General features: G+C 61.5%; 1 protein-coding gene across 7 annotated transcripts in view; it reads right to left on the bottom strand.

Annotated features, from left to right (window-relative positions):
• Positions 1–3854: 3854 nt before the first annotated feature.
• The window catches only part of AP3B2 (adaptor related protein complex 3 subunit beta 2), a 66360-nt gene continuing 56171 nt past the window's right edge, over positions 3855–14043 (bottom strand). For all 7 annotated transcript variants that reach the window (XM_065411776.1, XM_065411777.1, XM_065411778.1 and 4 more), the window contains 5 exons: positions 13557–13788; positions 12517–12601; positions 11500–11597; positions 4646–4784; positions 3855–4005 (listed from right to left, as the gene is read on the bottom strand). In XM_065411776.1, the coding sequence (XP_065267848.1) occupies positions 3855–4005; positions 4646–4784; positions 11500–11597; positions 12517–12601; positions 13557–13788 (705 nt within the window). The remainder of the gene's footprint in view (positions 4006–4645; positions 4785–11499; positions 11598–12516; positions 12602–13556; positions 13789–14043) is intronic.

The raw sequence follows: 14043 nt of genomic DNA, 5'->3' as shown, positions 1-14043 counted from the left end.
TCCTAGCTATTTATCTGTTAAAAATAATAAGAAAACCCTTCTAAGCACTATTGATCTCTGGCGCTCTGCCTGCACTCCTGCCAACGTCCCGCTGAGGCAGGGCCGTGCTAGTATTCCCATTACACCGGGGCCTAGGGAGACTAACTTACCCAAGGCCACACAGGAAGTGTGTGGGGAGCAGAGACTTGGCCCTGGGGCTCCCAAGTCCTAGGTTAGCACCCTATCCACTGGCCCATCCTTCCTCTCTAGACAGATGATAAATGAACTCAAAAGGGCAAAGGACAGCATAGCACTGAATTCGAGGCCCCCAGATCTGCAGCTAACGGATACTAGTGTAAGAAAGTGCTGAAGGCTGCCGGGTTTCTGCAAGGAAACAGTATTAAACCTGTCCCGTGTGTGCACCTGGCCAACACTGAGCTACCTGAAATTGTGCACACTCCACTGGGTGCCAGCCCTGTGCCTCAGGGAAATAGCCATGCTCATCCCCCTGTAGTATGACTCCATTCCCCAGGGTGCCTACAACAGCTCTTCCTTGGGGAAAAAGACTTGTGTGGTGTCTGGTGGTTTGGCACCCGCCTGGGGCTTGGGCCACCTGGGATCAGTGCCCTGCTCTGCTTCAGACTTGCTGCCTGTGTGAGCTTGTGAAAGTCACAATCTCTCTGTGCCTCAATTTCCCATCTGTGAAGCAGGGCTAATAATCCTTCCTGGCAGCTGCAGCTCTGGGCAGTGTCCAGATGCCAGTTTTCGCCTGTGGAGGGCAGGGAGCTGTGTAGCACAGGCCTTGGTCTGATGAGGAGGAACGTTGCTGCGCTGCAGCGGGTCATGTTCCCGGCACAGACATCAGCTGTGGCTGGGAGACCCTCCGGGTCCTTCAAGCCGACCGACTGTTTCACAGTACCACCCCGGGGTGACTGAACACTACACCCCATGTTCCCCCAGCCCAGGCCAGTCCTCCCACCCAGCAGGGCTGCTGCGCCATGAAACCATGAGGGGTGGGGAGAGGAGCAACAGGCGCACTGGCCGTTACCCAAAGGCCGCAGGGTGCACCAAAGAAACCTGCCTATGCCCAGCCAAACCGTCCCCTGGAAGAAATGAGGGCATCAGCCCCAGGGCCCACAGACACAGCGTCCCGGAGAACAGCTGCAGGTACTGGGGAGAGGCACTATTGTTGTATGTAAAGTAAAGAAGGTTTTAAAAATGTTTAAGAAGCTTCATTTAAAATTAAATTAAAATGCAGAGCCCCCCGGACCGGTGGCCAGGACCCGGGCAGTGTGAGTGCCACTGAAAATCAGCTTGTGTGCCGCCTTCGGCACGCATGCCATAGGTTGCCTATCCCTGGTCTAGTGGTTAGAGCAGGGAACTGGGCTCTGTGACCATGGGTGAGTCCCAGCCCATCTGTGCCTCAGTTTCCCCATCTTTGTAAAGGACTTGCATTCCCTCAGTGGGAGGAGCCAAATGCGGTTGTTATAACACAGTGAGGGCTGTAGCTAAGTTCAGAGTCTCAGCACATGTTAGTCTGGGTGCTAATGGGCTTGGACCTTGCTTCGCCCTCAAGGCCCAAGGCCAGCCCACAGGTTGGTGTCATGGCCAAAGGCCAAGTCACCACAGGGGCCACCTGGCCTGCCAGGCAATGAGGGAAGCAGGAGCTTTCTCCCATGGGCACAGCTCCCACAGCCAGCCCGTCCCCAAGTGTGAGATGGGCAGGGAGCCTGGGCCAGGGCCAGGAGCTGGCACCTGACTGGTCTGTGCCAATGTTTGTTGGTGGCAGGGGGTGGCCGGTTTCTGCATCTGGGCGGTGGCAGTACTATCATGGAGGTGGCCACAGGCTGCTGTGGAGAAGGATGCCCTTGGCTGCAGCCCAGCAGGGCATCCTTTCCTGCAGTGCACCTCAGCCCAGTGCCAGAGCATCAGTTCTTGGCCTTTCTCCTGAGCCAGCCAGGGAAGGCCCAGGGCAGTGGGGAAGCCTGTGATGTGGACACTCAGCACTGAGCTGAGGTGAAAGATTCCCTGTCCCACTGCCAACCTCCTGGGAATGTGCTGGGGGCACTGTAAGCCCATGCCAGCCTGGTGCCCACACTTGAGAGCCCCTAAGAAAGGGCCCAGGCTCCCCCCAGCTTCATGGGGCAGGGTTGGTTCGAGGTGCTGAGCTGGGCCCAAGTTGGCTGGCACCTCACCATGGGTGCTGACTGCCCAGCCCCCTCTGCACTGCACCACCATACTCCCGTACGTGGTGCTGAAGAAGACTAGCAGCAGATCCACAAATCTTCCCCCTCCAGGGGGATGTCCTCCTGCTCCACCCGCAGGATGATTGGCCTCGCCCCTTGGCTGCAGCTGGGCAACAGGCATCACGCCATTGAGTGGCCTCCAGAGGGAGTGGCCCACAAGCTGCCCCAGAGTGCCAGGAGGGACTGAGGCCAGGCTGGCTGAGCAGGACCTGGGCAGGGTGAACTGGAGTTTGGTTGAGCTGGGCCCTTCATTTGGCCCCATGGAGATCCCTGCAGCGGGGGGCTGCTCCCTGGTGAAGAACGGGGCCCTTGCTGCAGCCTGCTGTTAATGGGGATTCCCTGCTCTCAGTGCGGAGCTCCCATGTAGGGTCACAGCGCGGTGCTAAGAGGCTACTAGCCTGCTCCCCAGAGGCAGCTGCAGTGTGGGGGGAGGTTCCCTCGGTGTATGGCTGGCAAGTTAAGTGGCTATGTCAATGAGGGGGGCTAGCAAACACAAGGGCTCTACCCATCCCCCCCATCCTGAGCTCTGCAGTGCCAAGGCCTCACTTCCCCATTGTATTCCTGCCCCTCCCTCCCAGGGCCCCACTCTGCAGGCCTGACGGCTGCACTGGTGGGGGCGGGGGGGGGGGGGGCAGGGCTGGGCCAAGGCCGGGACAGGGCTCTTCAGAGCAGAAAGCGCAGAGAACCCTTCCCTATGCACAGGGAGGGCTGCGGACTCTCCATCTCCTCCTGGCAGAAGGGCTAATACTGTTCCAAAGCGGGAGCATTGATCTGGGGCTGGCTGCCCCCTTCCTATCCTCTGCGAGCCCAGGGGAGGCGGCAGAGGGGCTCTCTGGACCTTCCCTCCCCTCCTGTGCTAGGCTCACTCCAAGCAGCATGGTATTTCCATGGCGTCTCTCCTCCAGGGTGTTTGCCAGCCGGGCCCCAGACACTGGATCTCACAGATCGGGACCCTAAGGCCCCCACCCGCTCCCATAGCAAGGCTTAGACTGGGGCCTGCATTGCAGGGCCGGCTGCCAGCCCCAGCTGGGACGGGAGAGGCTGCCGGGCTTGAGTGGGACGGGCACCTGGGCAGACCCACCGGGGGCTGGAGGAGTAATTCCACACACAAGGCAGAGCTGGGCAGCGGGACAGTTTCCAAGGGATTGTATTGAGGTTCCTGGTCATAATAAATAGAGCTACAGCGAGACCGGCACGGAGCGACTTCACGGCACGGAGCCCAAGGCCACACTGCCAGGGCGCCAGCAGGGCTTGCCCTCCATTGGCTGCTGCCCCGGTACCCACCCCCGAGCTCAGCAGCCTTCATCTGCTCCCCTCCCTCACCCCCTGCTCCTCAGGGACGCAGCCAGGTCTCGGGGGGAGCAAAAGCCTCCAGGGCAGTGGCTGTGCACCGGGGGTGGGGGTGGGGGGAGAAGGGGGGTAAGGACAGCAGGGAGCACCCTGTCCCAGTTCCCAAGCCTTGGAAAGGGGTGGGAGGAGCAGGTCTGTCTATCACTGCTGCCAGCCAATGGAGAGGGGGCTGAGATGTGGACAACAGAAAGTGGGGAGGGGGGAATCTTGGTGGGGGGATGGGCAGGGTGCTGTTCAGAGGCTGCGGGGGGATGGGGAGGAGCAGCAGCGGCCTCCTGGTCACTGTGCCAAGGCCTGGCTAACGTCCTGCACCAGCATGGTGCCAATCACCATCTTCTCACTGTTGACAGTTAGGTGGGCCCTGGCTCCTTCCTTCCGCTCCAAGGTGATGAGGACGAGGCTCCCGCTGGTCACCGTCTTGGCAGCGAACCTGCGCGTGGGAAAGGAGGGGGCATGAAGGCGCTGTCCTAGGGCAACACCCACCTCATCCCCAGGGCTGCAGCCCAGTGCTGGGAGAGGTGGCCCTGAGGCAGACAGCCTGTGCCTCAGCACTGGGCCTCTAGCCATCCCTTGTGCCTGCGTAGCACCGGAAGGGGCACAGTTGGGGCAGAGACTTCCTGCTAATGGCTGCTCCATTCACCCACCTGGTGTGGCCAGACCTGCTGACCTCAGAGCTGCCTTGCAAACCACAGGAGAGCTGGGTCGCAGCCTGGAGCCCCTGTCCGGGCAAGGGACTGCCACAAGCAGCATGCCAGTGTCACATCCACTTTACAACAGTGTCCCCTGGTACTAATCTAGCCCAGGAACTGGCAGCCAAAGGCACCAGGAGCCGGCAGGTCCCAGAGCGGCACCGGCAGGTCCCAGAGCGGGTGAATGCAAGGCACTGAGTAGAACATGGACCCGCCTCAGCCAGTGCCTGCCTGTTTCCCAATGGAAACAGGGGCTCTGGCCACAGCCCCTCTGTAACCCACAGCTCCTCGGTGCGGTGCTGTCTCCCCCAAGGGATGGCCGGCTGCTCCTTTCAGCTCCAGCAGTTGGGAATTGTGTGTGTAGATCGGGGTCCCCCCCACCTGTACTCATTGTCCACTCCGCAGGGCACGCGGCTGACGTTGGCGGCCGCCGTCACTCGCTGGACGATCGTGTGGTCACTCTGGCATTTGTCCGGCAGCGTCAGCTTCTCCGTGATCTCACTCATTCCTGTCAGCTTGCCTGGAAAGGGGATTGGAGGGGGGTCAGCCTGGGGCAGTTCTGCACAGGGTTGGGTGGAGCTATCCGTGCGGCTAATCCGGTTTAAAGGATGGACGTGGACAGGGCTGCATCCAGCCCCCTGAGACAAGCACCTTCCCTGATTTGAATGGCAGGGCTGAGCTGCCCGAGGACCCTCCCTGCAGCGGCTGGCAGAGGTAGGGCTGGGCCTTTGGCAACAAGGACGAAAACCATGTGGGGTGGGGGGGAGGAACAAACCGGTGCCAGGGACCAGTCCACGCAGGACTCTTCCAGACACCAGCTCCGCCCAGCATCTGAGGACCCAGGTGAGCTCCTTCTGCCTGGGCCAGCACTACCCCAATAGATTCTCCTGCAAGAACATGGCTAGTGGTTCAGGCGATGACCTGGCTCGGAGTCAGGTGGGGGTAGCTGTCTGGGTCAGTGTCAGGCTCTCCAAGCCTGCAGAGTAGTGCTGGGCAGGGCCAATGGGCTGGTTCTAGTGGCACTGTAACAAGCTCCTGTTGTGCCTTGCTGCTTACGTCAAACATCAGAGGCCCAGGAATAGTGTGTGCTAACTATACATGTGCCAGACCTAAGGGCACACCCTGCTGCTCCAGCTGGTTTCTAACACACAACACAGTGAGTACCACTAGAAGGCCCACAAACTATTTAAAGGGACACTGTCCTATTCCTATGCATTACATCAATGGGACAAGAGCCAGGAGGGCTGCAGAGTGCCTGTTCACAGGGGTGGGGCGAGATAGTCCCTTGGGGGCTCCTCCCAATTCACCCCAAGCCCTGGGGTCCTAAAAGGCCTGAACCCCCCCCCAGGGCCCAATGGCTGAGAAGGAGTGGCGGTGAGCCCAGGAGTACTTCATGCACTGGCTGGGGGGTGGTCACACTCTCCCCAGGGCAGACCAGCTCCCCATGCCCAGCCCACGCTGGTTCTGACATTGGGCTGGGCCTCCTGCACTGGCTGGCCTCAACCTGTTATTGAATGAAGTCAGAAAGCTGAACCCCGTCCGGGGCTCCCTGCGTGAGCTCATCCCTGGGACGGCTGAATCCGAGCCCCCCAAGGCCGGGTCTGGGTCCAGCTTCCAGTCCCCACAGTGCAGTGTTTGTAGTGGGGAGCTTTGCTGCAGGCTCCGATCCCACTGAACTGTAACTGCTCCTCGTAGATTGCTCGGACACTGCACAAGAAATGGCTCAAAGGCCATTAGCTTCACTGGAGCTTGCGCAACCGTGTCCTGCAGGCACTGTCCATAGTGTGTGTGGGGGGGGGGGAGAGAGGGGAGGGGAGCAGACATTCCCTCCTTCACCCTGTGCTAACAGGGCTCCAGGGCTCTCTACCCTGGGCCCAAGTAAACGATCATCATTAAACCAGTGCAGGGTGGCTGTGAAACGCTCCCATTCCAAGTGAGCAGCATTGTACCATGGGCCCTTCTTGTCCAGCCTCCTGCAATAGCCACCAGCAGCTCCTCACGAGGAAGGCAACCCCCCCAGCACACTGAGCCAGCTGCCCACTGCTGTCCAGCGGGACGGGAGTTCTGCCCCGGCCCCGCAGTGCTTGGCTTAGCCCCTGCAGGAGGTCTGACCTTAGCCTGCCGGCAGCAGAGCCAGCCGTGGCACTATTGGCCACAAACCCATTTGGTTCAGGAGAAAAAGCTAGAAGTAGTTAAATATCTTGAGCTCAGCTACAGCCAGCTACTGAGGGGGCTTCCTGACAGGACAGGCGGGGCCCAGCTGGCACAATGGGGTGACATGAGGCTGGACTTGCCCTAGGGAGACAAATGTGGCAGCCTAAGGGAACTGGCAGGAGCCCCCTCGCTCGTTTCACCTAGTCCAGCGCTAATGCTAGGGACCAATCCGGCACTGGCCCCAGAAGAGGGGCTGGACAGGGCAGCAGGCCTTTTCCATTGCATACAACTAGGATTCTGACGTCACCCAGCAAGTCCTGCCTTTGGAGAGAGGCAAACCCCTTCCCAGTGAGGGGGTGGAAATGCGAGGGGCTAACAAGCCTAGTGGGCTAGTAGAACAGTGCAGGCAGCCAGCCCCAGGCAGGAGCTGCCAAACAGGCCAGGGGAGTCCAGCTCCAGCCTGCTGGACTGGGGCAGGCCCGAGGGGGTGATGCTTGCAGTGCCAAGGCTGGTGGGGAATTGATCATTAGGGGGCATTGCTGTAAAGCTGCCTCCAGCAATGACCTCAGGAACCGTGAGACTCAGCTCTGGTAGAGGCTGCACTGGGCCTGGGCACACATACCCATGGATGCAGCTGCAGTGGGAGGTGGACTGGCACAGGGTGAGGACTATACACGGGGGACGGAAACCCCTCTATGTCCTACCACGGCTCTCTGAGTTGCGGCCCGCCCAGAACCTCAGCACCAATGAAATGAATCTCCTCTAGCTCCCCACTCTTCTCTCTGCGCCCCTGTACCCCCAACACCAGCCACTCTGGAGCTCTGCCCACGACCCAGTTTGGATCACCCCACCCTCCACCCCATGATCCAGCTGGCAGGGCCATGCTTCAGCAAAGGGTCTCTCCCTTTACCAAGCAGAAAGAGCCCTGGGAATGCACATGCCAGCAGCCTCCCTGTTGCCATGCTGGTATGGAAACCCGAGGAATGCTGGCTTCCAGTGTGGGACCCTGGCAGGTGGGATTGGGGGGGATGGCCAAGCCCCTCCTGCAATTTGCAGACAGACCACCCTGGGTGCCCTGGGTGCAGGGCATGTAAAGCTTCATGTTGATTGGGAGTCCTGACATTGCACTGATGGTGCAGAGCAGTGGCGCACCATAATGGCAGCACAGGTATGAGAGGTTGTGGCTCTACCACCTGCCACCAACAGAGGGCGCCAAGAAATACCTATTGGAATGTAACCCTTTCGTGTCATGGGCTCCCCTTCATCTGCCTCCCCGGGAGCTCCCTGCTGCTAGAGCATGGTGCCTAACTGGGTGCAGTAGGGGAGGGAAGATCCCTCTGCCACCAAACCTTTCCCATCCCCAGTCTGGGGATTGTGGAATAGTCACCTGAGCTCCCCTCGCCTGCAGCTCTCAGGATCTGGCTGGGACCTGAGCATGGCTGCTGTAATGCAGCCAGTCAGGCAGGTGCTGGGGGGTCCTGGCCAGCCAGATGGGTTCCTGGGACTGCCAGGCAGATTCTGCAGCCTCAGGAGGTTCAAATCTGACCGCAGAGCTTCCCCCATCCCCAGCCTGGGCCCGTCCCAGCGAGCACTCAGAGCTGATCTGTAACCTGTTGCTAGGTGAGCCATTAGACAGGAGTAGCCCTTGAGGCCACTTTGGGGAGAAATCCTCCACCTTCCCCACCCTCTCTGAGCTGGGCTCTGGGGATGGTTGGGCCCGAGGCGTGTTACGGCACTCAGAATAGGCGCAGGTGCATGCCACAGGCTACGTCTTCACTACAGGGGGTGGGGGTCGATTTAAGATACGCAAATTCAGCTACGCGAATAGCGTAGCTGAATTTGACGTATCGCAGCCGACTTACCCCGCTGTAAGGACGGTGGCAAAATCGACCTCCGGGGCTTCCCGTCGACGGCGCTTACTCCCACCTCCGCTGGTGGAGTAAGAGCGTCGATTCGGGGATCGATTGTTGCGTCCTGACGAGACGCGATAATTCGATCCCCGAGAGGTCGATTTCTACCCGCCGATTCAGGCGGGTAGTGTAGACCTAGCCACAGTCACGGCCTGGTGTGGCCAGCTCACAGTGCTGAGGACTTGTGTTTAGGCTAAGGATGCTGCCAGGCAGCCCGCACTGGGACACCAGGGACCCAGCGCCTGAGTGCAGCTCCGAAAGCTGCAATGCAGGAGGGCGGCTGGTCAAACATTCGTGCCGGATGCTGGCTGCTCCTCTGAACCTTGGGGGGCTGCAGAGTGTGGCTGGGAGCATCCCCAGTGCAGGCTCGGGGGGCAGATGATGGGAATTGGGAATGCTACCAGGGCAGTGTCTCGGTGGCATCTGAGCATGTCTGCTTTCCCAGCCATTTACATACCCATACCAGGACTGGGGACTGAACCTGGCACCTGAGCACCAAGAGCCAGGCCTCGGCCTAGAGGACTGACTCCAGTAGGCTCAGCCCAGAGGGCAAGCCGTGACCACACACACAGCCACTCCCATACGGACCCAGGGGAGTCACCAGGAGAGTCCAGAACCACGAGGGACAGTGAAGTGGGGAGACGGGCCAGCACCCAGGGTCCAGACCAGGCAGGGCAGGGAGTGGGGGCAGGCTGCACATTAACATGGAGCTATCCTAGGCCGGCGCGGGAGGAAGATGCGAGCCCTGTGGAGGGAGGGGAGGCGGCAGAGCAGTGGCTGGGCACACCTAGAGGAGGAGGGGCAGTGAGTGTAGATAGGGCTACCATACGTCCGGGTTTCCCCGGACATGTCCGGCTTTTCGCTCTTTAAATAGTCTTCCGGGGGCGATTTCTAAAAATCTAAAAATATCCTGGATTATCGACTGAAAAGCAGCTGACAGGGCAGCAGAGCGCTGCTCGCATTGGGGCCTCGGCAGCCAAAGCCCCTTCCCGGCTCCCCCCATCCCCTGCAGCCTTAGCACGCCGTCCGGCAGCGCTGGGGGGCGGGGCTGTGCGCCTGTGAGGGAACAGGGCGGCGGGGCTGGCAGCGGCGTCCAGAGCCCCTCCCCTGCTTCCCCCCTCCTCCACAGCCTCAGCACACCTCTCGGCAGCGCTCGGGCCGGGCGGGGCGCTCCTTGGGGCGCGGAGCCAGACACCTGCTCTAAGCCAAGCGGCACGGTAAGGGGGCCGGGGAGTTGGAGAAGGGGGGCAGACAGGGAGCGGGGGGGGGGGGGGTTGGATGTCGGGAGTTCGGGGGGGGGCTGTCAGGGGGGCAGGGGTGTGGAGAGGGGTTGGGACAGTCAGGGACAGGGAGCAGGGGGGGTTAGATGGGTCGGGGGTTCTGGGGGGGCTGTCAGGGGTTGGGAAGTGGGAGGGAGTGGCTAGGGGGTGGGGCTACTCCCCAATGGAGTGTCCTCTTTTTTGAAAGTTCAGATATGGTAACCCTAGTGTAGAGCCAGGGTGGAGGAGGGGGTGACACATGGTGAGAACGGCAGGGTGGGGGGAGGTGACTTGAGCAGCCTGGCATGTGCACTGAGCAGAGGGAGATGGGGGTGGGAGAGGAGCTGGCCAAGGGCACCCGCCCGTAGCCCCCCGAGGAGCTGCAACCCCACGCTTAACCTGGATACTGCAATTCAGGCTGCAGCTGCCCTGGTCTGATGCGGCAGAGCAGCCTGTGGAGCTGACAGCACCAGCATGCACTGACACTGCCTCAGGAGCCCTGCACCCGCAGAGACACGTCCCAGCATGCAATGCTCTGCTTGGCTCGGTCACCCTCTGCTCATACCAGGGTGGCCCATTGCATGCTGGGAGCATGTTGTCTGATCCCAGACAGCCCCCCGGAGAAGGGACCCCCAATATGGCGGGCCCACACCGTGACCTGCTCGATGAGGCCTTCTGGATTCTGCCTGATGCTCCTTACTGCTGGGGGAGCGCCATGGGGCCCTGGGAACCCGTCTCCTCCTGAGCCCTCTGGCGGTGCTGCGCCACATCCTCCCCTCCCCCCCCCCGCCCCAATCTCCAAGGCCAGGCCCTAGGCTGGGGAGGGGGCTAAAACAGTGCTAGCTTGCTGATCTAGAGAGCAGCTCACAGCCATGGACTCACTATGGGGCTGGCAGCAGAGCTAATGCTACGGCTGGTAGAGGGAGTGGGGGAGGTAAGGGGGCAGCAGCGTCTCCTCCTCTGGGAGTCGCTCCTGGAGCTGCGACTTACCCGCACCCGTCCTTAACAGCTGTGCTAAGGAAAGCAAGGACGCAGAGGGGAATAAAATCGGTGTTAACATCAGCCGCTGGCACAGCCCCGCAGAGTGCAGTGCAGGGAGCCCCGCCTGGGCTAAGTTGCTGGGGGTGGGGGAGCTAGAAGTCACACAAGCATCAACTGAGAGGTGCTACCAGGCAGTGGCGGATTAGCCACTGGGCCTATGGGGCCCGTGCCCAGGGGCCTTGGCTAATTGGGGGGCCCTGGAGCCCTGGGCAGGTGGGGAAAGCCCCTGCACCATGACCCTGCTCCTGGGCAGCAGGGCCGGGCAGGTGGGGCCGTGGGGGAAACCCCTGCGCCTCTTGACCCCGCTCCCCAGCGGCCAGTCGGGGGAAACTCCTGCCTGCCCCCGCCCCCACTACTTGGCATTCACACTGGGTGCAGCAGCGGGGGAAGCCCCCTGCACCTCTGACCCCGCTCCCCAGCAGAAACTGGGGGGCAGCAGGGGAAGCCTCGCTGCAGCCCCGGGACTGGAGGAGCTCTCACTACCTGCTGCAGCCTCAGGGCTGGGGGAGCGCTCACTCCCTACTGTGGCCTGGGGCTGTGGTGGGGGGACAGAGCTTCTCCAGACTTGGGGCCGCAGTGGAGAGGTGGAATGGGGGGGACCCTGGGTGGAACAGGGGTGGGGCCCTGGGGAAGGGGCAGAAAGGGGTGGGGCCATGGGCAGGGTCACATACAGAGGCCTGGACCTGTCATTGGCCAGGTGAGGAGGGAAGGGGTCACGAGGTCTTTCACCCTGCTCCGAGTGCCAGGGATGCTGGACTCTGGAGACCTCCCTGCTTGGGCTGGGCAGGGCAGGGAGGGAGGCTGGGTGCCCACGGCAGGGTGAGCTTTGCAGATGCTCTAGGGGCAATCAGCACGCTCGCTCAGCACTCACCTTGCTCCTTCTTGAACTCGTTCTCACTCATGAACACTGGGGCCATGAGCTCTCCCACCGGCGGCTGGATGGAGACGTAGAACTGACGCGAGTGGGTGCTGGAGGAAACATGCCACAGTGAGAAGGACCCAGCCCGGTTGACCCCGGGGAGTTGAGGGCAAGTGTCAATCCCCACCATGCTCTGCCCTGCATGCCAGGCCCAGCTCACCAGCAGTGGCAGCCACCCCTCTGAGAGCGCTCCAAAGCCCGGTGCAAAGGGAGAAGGTGCCACTGCCCCACTATAGGGGTGGGGAAACTGAGGCACAGGGGGAGGGTCAGAAGCAGATCCCACCAGCACTCAGCAGCCAATGCAGCAGCTTGTTACCACCCAGCCCTTGATGCTCTCTGGACAGCAGGGAGGAAGGAGCTCATCCGTGCCCGACTAGACACCCTGTTTCTAAGCACACGCTCTGCCATGTCAGGCAGTGGGGCAGCCCAACAGCTCAGTGCCAGACGGTGGGCTACGTGCCCACTGCTGCCTAAGAGAAGGCAGGTCCTGCCTTAGTTCCCTTCTGGGGGGGGGGGGGGGGGCTCCCAAGCTGCGCCATGGGGCGAATCCGTGGTGGTGTGGGAGTCACTGACTGAGGGGGCCAGGAACAAGAACCCTTCTCTGCTTCCCCATCCTGTAGGGCCCATTTGTGAGCCCCCTCTCTGATCAAAGCAGCTGCACTTGGGCTGGAACGGCTCCGCTGTGGACTCACACGGGGATCAAAGCCACCCTGCGCTGGTAACACCTGAACGCTTGGCATTAGAGCTCCACTAGGCTCCAAAGTTACCACCCTACTGAGATGAATGGGGCACAGCCCTGCCCTAGGGTCCCAAGGTGATGTGTCTGGTGGGCCGGATCTGGGGCCAAGAATCCGACCTCCTGTGGAAGGGACGCACACCAGCCCAGCCGAGCGCTGACGAGGGTCCTGGAGCCTTGCTAAGAGGGGTAACTCCTGCCTGTGCCCGTGGGGGGCAGGGAGGGGAACTCACCACAGCTGGAAGTTGGCCGCCTGGGTGGAGTCGCAGAAGTCGATGCCCATGATTACGTTGGCGGTGTCGCCAGGTGCTAAGGACTCTGTAAGAACAGGGACAGCTTGTGACTGCAGACATAGCTGTCTCCACCTGGGCTGGGCCAGGCTGGCAATGCACACAGTCATGGAATCCCCTTGGGCTCCGGAAGGCAGCCTAGGGGAATCCCAGCCTTTGATGCATGAACTGCAATGGCCTTAGCCAGCTCCCTGCTGCACATACACCTCAGGCCAGGTCCTTCCATGAAGCCTACAGGGGTGTGGGGTCTGTGTGTGTGTCCTGAGGATGCATATGCAGCCCTCAGCCTGTGACTCCACCCACAGGGCCCCAGGGGAGGAACACTGCTCACTTTGGGGGAGGGTTCCGTCACCTAGAGGTGCCCAGGCCGGCACGGCTGACGGGGGCTTCCTGCTGGGACCTCCCAGGTGGGGCCATCAGCCTGGGAGAGGCCAGTGCCAGTGAGGTGAGGATCCATCCCCCATCCCATGGCAAACTGGGGTGCAGGTAAAGACACCGCTGCCCCCGAACTTACCCCCAAATATAGTGTGCCTGGGTGACAATTAGGGCCCCATTCTAGTGCCCCCCGAATGGCTCCTAGGAGATCGCAGCTGCAGCACATGTAGGCAGAGGGGCCCAGATCATGTCTCAGCCAGGCAGCTTCGTGGGGCATCTTCTCTGCCCTACCCCCCGATTTTGGTCCACAACTGAGCAGCTGCCCCCACCCCACCCAACACAGAGCATTTGGTGGCAACAGCCCAGCTGAGGGGCTCGCAGCCTGGCCCTGGCAGTGGGAGGGGCCGGCCGCCTGGGCTCCTGCTGGTCAGCGTGAAGCCTGCATCCTGCAAAGCCCAGAATGTGCATCATGCCAGGGAGCCTCACTCAGTGGGCAGCATCAGGCTTCGCCACCGACTCGCTGCATGAGCAGCCCTGGCTGCAGCCCTGGGAGAGCGAGCCTGCCTTTGGGAGCCCCGTCATCCCAGCCCAAGGCCAGCCGGCTTTACCGATCTCCTGGAACTCCTGGATTCGCATCCCAGACACCAGCTTGGGCTCGCTGACCCGCAGGTTCTTCACCTCCGACTCTGTATTGTTGGAGAACTGGATCTGCACGGCCACCATGTGGGGGTCAGGGGGGAAGGGCTGCCGGTTGAAGTAGTACTCCACCGAGAGCCCCTCGCCCGCCATGCGGTGCAGCAGCTCGTAGGTCTTCACGGTGCTGAACACGGGGCTGAGCATCTGGGCAGAGGGAGGGAGAAAGGCCGTTGGCACACGCCAGGGGTGAGTCGCAGGCTGGGGAGCAGCGATGAGCCGATCCCTATGCTCCAAGACAGGGGAAGCGAAGGAATCACTTCAGGAGCTGATCCCACCTCCACTGCTACCTGCAGATGCCTGAGGCCCTGGGCTGGGGGAGCAGGACTCTGGGTGACTGGGCCAGGCTTGCGAGTCCTTCCCCCTTTTAAGCCGTGGCGTTGGGACAGTTTTTGGAGTGGG

Source organism: Emys orbicularis, chromosome 10, assembly GCF_028017835.1.
Source record: "Emys orbicularis isolate rEmyOrb1 chromosome 10, rEmyOrb1.hap1, whole genome shotgun sequence".
Classification (NCBI taxonomy): Eukaryota; Metazoa; Chordata; order Testudines; family Emydidae; genus Emys; species Emys orbicularis.
The sequence above is the reverse complement of the archived record's forward strand: the minus strand, read 5'-3'. Positions and strand labels throughout refer to the sequence as shown.